This window comes from Loxodonta africana, chromosome 8, assembly GCF_030014295.1.
Source record: "Loxodonta africana isolate mLoxAfr1 chromosome 8, mLoxAfr1.hap2, whole genome shotgun sequence".
Taxonomy (NCBI): Eukaryota; Metazoa; Chordata; class Mammalia; order Proboscidea; family Elephantidae; genus Loxodonta; species Loxodonta africana.
The window spans coordinates 31,911,086-31,919,916 of NC_087349.1; the positions used below are offsets into that span (position 1 = coordinate 31,911,086).

At 39.8% G+C, this 8,831-nt stretch overlaps 1 protein-coding gene across 1 annotated transcript in view; it reads right to left on the reverse strand.

Moving 5' to 3' along the window:
• The window catches only part of CFTR (CF transmembrane conductance regulator), a 196,596-nt gene extending 188,451 nt beyond the window's left edge, over positions 1–8,145 (reverse strand). The window contains exon 1 of the mRNA XM_064290397.1: positions 8,064–8,145. Coding sequence (XP_064146467.1) covers positions 8,064–8,145 — 82 coding nt within the window. The remainder of the gene's footprint in view (positions 1–8,063) is intronic.
• Positions 8,146–8,831: the final 686 nt, after the last annotated feature.

An 8,831-nucleotide genomic window follows, 5' to 3' on the forward strand; every position in this document is an offset into this window, starting at 1 on the left:
AAGAAAAAGCATCACACATTCTCAAATATACTGCATTCAAATTTTGGCACACTGAGTTTATCCTGACATTATCCTGGATTGTCAGGCTAATTCGTTTAGTGTCCACTTTGTAGCAAAGCTTCCCCTGACGTCTTTTTGCACATATTTAAGCCTACTGTGATCTGTCATCAATTGTCTCCACATGCATAAGTGAGCATGTCACTACAGCACACACCGGCCAAGCTCAGTTAACAGCCCGTCATATCTCCAGCATACCTGCTCCGCACAAGGTCTCATCAGTAGGTAGCAGACAGTTGTGCAATGATAACAACAGGGAATGCTAACGAGCCACACACAATATCGTCATGGTTTTATAATACTTTACCTTGCTTGATTATAAGGCTCACCATTGATTTAATAATAGCCTTTTCCAAAAAGGAACCCTACATTAAATATACACAGCTTTTAAAAATTAACAGTATCATATACTTATTCTCACCATTATCTACCACTTTCCTCTTCAGTATCGTAATTAAAGTTTTAGTCTAAGCCTTCTTCACATTCAGGTCAAAAAGATCTTCTGAATCACTCTTGGCCCTTCACAGCTATGAACAGCATTGCAGTGACAAAGTACATTCCTAACTCCTTCACCTGTAGGACCAAAAACCAAAAACCAAACCTGTTGTTGTCGACTGGATTCTGACTCATAGCTGACCCTATAGGACAGAGTAGAATTGCCCCATAGGGCTTCCAAGCAGCAGCTGGTGATTCGAACTGCCAACTTTTTGGTTAGCAACTGAGCTCTTAACCACTGCGCCACTAGAGATTCACCTGTACGACACGTGGTATAATTTCAATGCATAGTGAAGTGCTGAGCTTGGCCAACTTCCACTGTCTTTAATTACATTACTAGGTATGTCAGACAAACTTCAGACAAAACAATAACAGCTTCAAAATTATCAAAACTGAATCACAGAGTAATTTTTCTCAAGAAATATCAAGGAAGAAACTAAGTTTAAGTTAAATGTCAACTTCATGCAAATAATTCAACTGAGGTCACAGGAAAATATTCCTTCGTTGGTTTTTGTTTTGGGATTTATTCCTAAGTTCCCATCTTACAATTTATTCCTGGGCCCAATGGCTAATATGTTTCCTTTGACATCAATTGTAAGAGGCACCCCAGTTTCAGAAACCTGACATTGGAAAAAACGCAAGCATGCAGGACCAATAGGGCATAAATGTTATATAATCATTTTAGTCTATTTTGTTTTATTTTTTGTCTTTATTTTAGTCTATATATTTATGAAAGTGTTGTTTTTGATACCACTTTTATTAGTATGCTGCAGTTCTGTGAAACATTTCATTTGAAAATTCGGATACACTGCTAAAAATATTGTTTTAAAAAACCACAAAAAAAACATTGCACTAGGGAAATCCATGACTCAAATAAAGTGTCAAGCTTCAGGTTGAAGAAATGTCTACCAGGTGATTCTGCATCTTCCATCAGGGACCTACCACCCTCAAAACTAGAATGGAATTAGTTAAATATATAATTTCTTGTAATTTTGTGTACAGCATTTTCTTAATTTTCATCTCCGAAATGTATTGGTCTTAATGTGAACAGTATAAATAATACTATTTGAATAAATGAGCATATTTATTTATTGAGAGCCCTGGTAGTGCCGTGGTTAAGAGCTCAGCTGCTAACCAAAAGCTCAGCAGTTCGAATCTACCAGCTGCTCCTTGGAAACCCTATGGTGCAGCTCTACTCTGACATATATGGGGTTGCCTTGAGTCAGAGCCAAATCAAAGGGAACTGGTTAGATAGATGATAGAGAGATAGATTGATAGATAGAAAGATCTCAGATGTATAATGACACATGTATGTGTGTTGTAGTTAATTTTTTTAACTTGGTATATTTTTTAGCACAGGTAATTAGAAGACCACAATTTGAGAAGCACTGTGCTAAAGCTATAGAAAATGACTGTTAAGTAGGAAGTGAGAGCTCCTAGTTTTAAGAACATAAGCATTTACTAAAGAATTTCTTCTTTAGTATATCCTGTTTCTAGCCAGATTTCCTTTCCAACAGAGTAACTAAACTTTGAGGAAATTTTCAGTAACATCAGACACACTGGTTCATTGTTTTTCATCCATATGTTATATCTGTCCACTCATCACAGAATCTACTCTCCAGTATCAATGGCCGGAGCAATGGAACGTGACCCAGGAAGGAAAGCTGTGCTGCGGCCCTTGGCAGACGCGCTGTATCACCAAAGCTTCGTCTGAGTCCAAAAAGTCTGCCAAGTTACCAAAATAACGTTTCAGTAAACCCAAAGATCGTGTTCAATGAATAAGTTCAATTTACATTTCTAAACGAAATGACCTTATGTTTACATTTCCTACAGTAGTGGAGTGAGTTATGATGTAATTTTAAAGATTTTTTTCAATACAATAAAAAATTCTTGTTGTCAAGGAATTATACTGGTGACTTTAGATGTTTGTTTCATTATGTGAGATGTCCTTCATACAGTCAATTGTTTTTATAAATCCATAAAAGAACTTAGATCCCCTTCATTAAATGGGGAGCCCTGGTGGCACACTGGTTATAAGCTACTACTGCTAACCAAAAGTTTGGCAGTTCGAATCAATCAGCCGCTCCTTGGAAACCCTATGGGGCAGTTCCACTCTGCCCTATAGGGTCGCTATGAGTTGGAATTGACTATACAGCAATGGGTTTGGGTTTTTTTTTTTAATTAAATGGAGTAAGGGTAAAGCCTATAGACATATTTGATCATCTTTGTGTTCCAAAAGAAAAAAAAAAGTATATCATTAAAAATATTAACGTGAAAATTCCAGCAAAATACGAATGATTAGAACGTATCCTAAATTTTGATCTGTATTCAAAGTCTTCAAATTACTGTATCCCTGACACATCTCAGGGGCTCAATATTTATGCTGTATGAATACAGAAGTGAATGCATGAGTGAATACCATGTTTGCGTTTCAAAGTTATTATTTTTACATTAATGAGTTTATTTTATAATGGTTGAGTTTCTGGCTAATAAAATTTCATTGCATAAAATCTTAGCTCTGATACTATTGGAATTATTACCCTTAAACTTTAATTTCACCAGTTTTATAAACTCTTGATACAGTGAGTGAAATTTCGGATCTCAATAGAGCTATATATTTTATGTTCTGAATTAGTTAATTCATGTAAACACCTAATGTTTAACTATACTAATGATGCTTGTCCATGTCAGCTCCATAATCAAGCTGAATCCATGTGAGATTTACCTGCTTTGTACACTTTTGTTCACAGTACATATATATATAAGCTATACGTTGACTTTTAGAAGTAAAAGAGAACTACTTTACTAGGTATCAGGTGAAAAGGGATGGAAAGGAGGTTAAAGTAAGTTTTTAGAAGCAAATTCTATCTTTCAGTTAGTTCAGGTAGTTCTTTTGGTGATAAATGTTTGGTCAGTCTACTTATTATTTCATTGAAAAATGTATTCAGACGCCCAAGAACAAAATTACTTAATAGAAGGTCCTTTAAAAAAAAAAAAAAAAGTAAACTATGGCACATAAATTTAGGAAGGAATTTTGAAAATAATCATTTTAATAATCTGTTTTAAATTTAAACTGCCAGGATCCCTGAATATGCACATAACATTTGAAGAGAAAAAATATTTCAGGGGGAAAACCTATCTATAGCAAAGCTGGCTATAACTGATCTTCTAAAGAGAAATAATAGTATCTGTATACTAGCTTAAGCTACAATTCTCCTAGAAGGCCCAGAAATGATATAAGAAAGCACAAGTAACAGTCTTCTTATTTCTTGCTGTACTTCAGAACACATAGATTTGGTAAAATCATTTTTTTTTTATTTGACACTAGATATTTCATCTTCAGAATGCCAAATGGAAAGCTTTTAAAATTCCAAATTTGTAAGTAAAATGTTACATTTCCATGAAAAATTAAATTTCAGAAGCATAGCTACAAATTGAAGTGGTCATGTTTTACTTTATTCAACAAATAGATTTTAAGGGCCTACTATGTACCAGAGGAGCTCTGGTGGCTCAGTGGTTTAAGCATTTGACTGCTAAACAAAAGGTCAGCAGTTGAAATCCACTACCCACTCCTTGGAAACCAGTGAGGCAGTTCTACTCTGCCCTATGGGGTTGCTATGAGTCAGAATCGACTGAACAGCAACAGGTTTGTTTTTTTTTTTTTTTTTTAATGCACCAGAGGTGCCTTGGAATAAGGGCCTGTCGATCTTTCAAAAGCTTTGAAAATCCTATGGAGCACAGTTCCATTCTAAACACTTCAGGTCACTTTGAGTCAGAATCGACTCAAGGGCAACTGATGCTATGGTACTATGCACCAAGGACTCAGACAGGTGTTGGGTACCAAAAGGTGAATAAGATACAGTTTCTGCCTTGAAGGACACATTAAAAGATGCACATGCAAAAACTAAGAATAGTAGATTCTCATAAGGCAAAAACTATTTTGAGAAATTATCTAGTAGCTGTTAATCACCATTCACCAAAGTCCATATTACATGTCTAACTTTTTCATTTTCTTTTAAAACTACTCCATTACTGAGTAAAATAATGTTAACTGCAGTGAACCTTGAAAAAAAAAATCTAGATCTTTATTTTAAACTGAATAATTTTGGAGCAGTATCATTTTGAAGCTTAGTGCAACAGAATTAAAAGTAAAATAAAATGACCTGCATATTTAGAATATTTTAAAACTAGGAATGGAAAAACAAAAAGTCAAATGAAACGGTCAATGAGTTATAAATTATCACTGAATTATTTGCCTGAACTATAGTAATAAACTTACCAATGGAAAAGAAATAAGCTTATTTAATTTCCGGTATTGCTTAAATTGTCCCTGGGTGGAACAAATGATTAATACGATCAGGTGCTAACAGAAAAGCTGGAGGTTCGAGTCCATGCATGGGCTGAAGGAAGGCTGCCGAAGTCCCTATGGAGTGCAGCTGAGGCCGCTGTGAGTCAGAATTGATTCAACAGCAACTGGTTCAGTTACTTGTTAAGTTAAAAGAAACTACTACTTGGGTAGAGTCAGAATTGACTCCACGGCAATGGGACTTAGATCTTAGTAGTTATCAAAATTTGGGCAGAGAGTTTTATTCTAAAGTGGTTTACACAGTTAGTATTACTAAGAGGCTATTCCTGTTACCAGGTTTACTTAAAGTGTGGTCCTTGGACCAGTGCTGGTCAGCCACAAGTATTGAAATTGAGAGTTAGTGTTTAGAAATGTTTACAGCAATGGGCATTGCTGTGACACCCAAGATCATAATCAGCAGACTTGTCTTAGAGAACAATGTATAGATCAACCAGGGTGTTGCTGAAGTTGCAAGATGCAAGAGAGTTGCATGTGGTGTGAGCTGCATAAAAAAAAAAGTGTTGATTTGCAATTAAGTAGGGGGAAAAAAAAACAGGTCCTTCACCGTAGATACTTTATGAAGCCCTGTTTTATACCTGGAGTATATAGCAAGTATTTACCATGGATACTTTAAATAGTATATATATGGATACTTTAAATAGTATATATATGAATGTCTAGCAAATGGTGAGGAGGGTACATCTCATAGCTGAGACATAACCACTAATTCTGCTAAGCCTCGTCCAAATATATCTGGTGCCACATTTATGGCCCCAGAATGGTTCTGCAAATGTCCCTATCACGCTTGGCTATAACTAGGGTGCCCAAAGCAGACTGATCTTGGAAAATGACAGTGGATTATCGAAAGCTTAACCATGTGGTGACTTCAACTTCAGCTGCTGTTCCAGGTGTGGTTTCACTGCTTGAACAAATTGCATCATCTGGTGGCGTAGGGGTTAAGTGCTACGGCTGCTAACCAAAGGGTCGGCAGTTCGAATCCACCAGGTGCTCTTTGGAAACTCAATGGGGCAGTTCTACTCTGTCCTATAGGGTCACTATGAGTCAGAATCGACTCGAGGGCACTGGGTTTCTGGGTGGGTACCTGGTATGCAGCTACTGATTTGGCTAAAGCTTTTTTCTCCATGGAAACCCTGGTGGTGTAGTGGTTAAGTGCTACACGGCTGCTAACCAAAGGGTCAGCAATCTGAATCTGCCAGGCGCTCCTTGGAAACTCTATGGGGCAGTTCTACTCTGTCCTATAGGATTGCTATGAGTCGGGATTGACTCGACGGCACTGGGTTTGGTTTTGGTTGGTTTTTCTCCATACCTATTTCAAAGGACCACCAGAAACAGTTTGCCTTCAGGTGGCAAGGCCAGCAATACCCCTTCACTGTCCTACCTCAGAGGTATATCATCTCTCCAGCCTATGTCATAATTTAGTTCACCGAGAGCTTGACTGCCTTTCCTTCCACAAGACATCACACTGGTCCACTACATTGATGACATTATGCTGACTGGACCTACTAAGGAAGAAGTATCAATGACTCTAGACTTATTGGTGAGACGTGTGTGCTGAAGGGTGGGTAATTAACCCAACAAAAACTCAGGCACCTTCCACCTCAGTGAAATTTCTAGGGGTCCAGTGGTATAGGGCAGGTCAAGAAATTCCTTCTAAAGTGAAGGATAAGTTGTTGCAGTTGGCCCCTCCTACAACTCAAAAGGAGGCACAACACCTGGTGGGCCTATTTGGATTTTGGAGGCAGCATATCCCTCATTTGGGTGTGCCGCTCCGGCCTACTTATCAAGTAACTCGAAAAGCTCCTAGTTTTGAGTGGGCCCCAGGATAAGAGAAGGCTTTGCAACAGGTTCATGCTGCCGCGTAAGCTGCTCTGCCATTTGGGCCATGTGATCCAGCTGATCCAACGGTGCTTGAAGTGTCAGTGGCAGAAAGAGATGCTATTTGGAATCTTTGGCAGGCCCCTATTGAAAAATAACTGCACAGACCCTTAGGATTTTGGAGCAAAGCCCTGCCATCCTCTGCAGATAACTATTCTGCTTTTGAGAAACAGTTTTTGGCTTGTTATTTGGACATAGTAGAGCTTAACCATAGGCCACCAAGTCACCATGCAGCCTGAGCTGCCCATCATGAAGTGGGTGTTGTCTAGCCCACTGAGTCATAAAATCAGATGTGCATAGCAGTAGTCCATCATTAAATGGAAGTGTTATATACAAGATCACGCCTGAGTAGGCCCTGACAGCACTAGTAAACTGCATGAGGAAGTGGCTCAAATGCCCATGGTCTCTACTCCTATCACATTACGTTCCCTCTCACAGTATGCACCTATTGCCTAGTGTGGAGTCCCTTATGATCAGTTGACTGAGGAGCAGAAAACTTGTGCCTGGTTTACAGATGGTTCTGTGTAATATGCAGGCACACTTGAAAGTGGACAGTGGCAGCACTACAGCCCCTTGCTGGGACCTCCCTGAAGGAGAGTAAGAAGGGAAATCTCCCCAAAAGGCAGAACTTCGAGCAGTGTACCTGTTTGTTCACTTTACTTAGACGGAGAAATGGCCAGATGTGTGATCGTATACTGATTCGTGGGCTGTGGCCACTGGTTTGGCTGGATGGTCAGGGACTTAGAAGAAGCATGATTGGAAAATTGGAGACAAGGAGGTATGGGGAAGAGGTATGTGGATAGATCTCTCTAAGTGAGCCAAAGAAATGAAGACATCTGTGTCTCATCTGAATGCTCACCAAAAGATGACCACAGCAGAGGAAGATTTAACAATCAAGTGGATAGGATGACATGTTCTACGGAAATCAGTCATCCTCTTTCCCCAGCCACTCCTGTCATTGCCCAATGGGCTCATAAGCAAAGTGGCTATGGTGGTGGGGATGAAGATTATGCATGGGCTCAGTAACATGGACTTTACACTCACCGAGGCTGACTTCGCTACAGCCACTGCTGAGTGCTCAATCTGCTAGCAGCAGAGACCAACACTGAGTCCCCAATACGGCACCATTCCTCAAGGTGATCAGCCAGCAACCTGGTGGTATGTTGATTATATTGGACCGCTTTGTTCTTACTGGGTACACTTACTCTGGATACAGATTTGTCTTCCCTGCAAGCAATGCTTCTGCCAAAACTACCATCCGTGGACTTACAGGGTGCTTTATCCACTGTCATGGTATCCCATACAGCATCACTTCGGATCAAGGGACTCACTTCATAGCACATGAACTGCATCAATGGGCCATGTTCATGGAATTCACTGGTCTTATCACTTTCCTCATCATCCTGGAGCAGCTGGCTTGATAAACAACGGAATGCCTGACACTTGATCCACGGACTTGGGACTTGCCACCTTCTACAACCACATCAACCATTCCTTGAAATATGTATGTGTGTGTGTGTATACACACACACACACACACACATATAGTCACGGATTGAATTGTGTCCCCCAAAAATATGTGTCAACTTGGCTAAGCCATGATTCCCAGTATTGTGTGATTGCCCACCATTTTGTCATCTGGTGTGATTTTCCTATGTGTTGTAAATCCTAATCTCTGCCTGTGGTTAATGAGGCAAGATTAGATTATGTTAAAGAGGACTAGGTTGGGATGTAACACCCTTGCTCAGGTCACATCCTTGATTCAATGTAAAGGGAGTTTCCCTGGGGTGTGGCCTGCACCACCTCTTATCTTACAAGAGATAAAAGAAAAGGGAAGCAAGTAGGGTGGGGTGGGTGGGGAGGTGGGGGGTCGCATCATACCACCAAAAAAGCAGTACTGGGAGCACAGCGTGTCCTTTGGACCCAGGGTTCCTGTGCAGAGGAGCTCCTAGCTCCTAGTCCAGGGAAGGTTGATGACAAGGATCTTCCTCTGAAGCTGACAGAAAAAGCCTTCCCCTGGAGCTGAGGCCCTGAATTT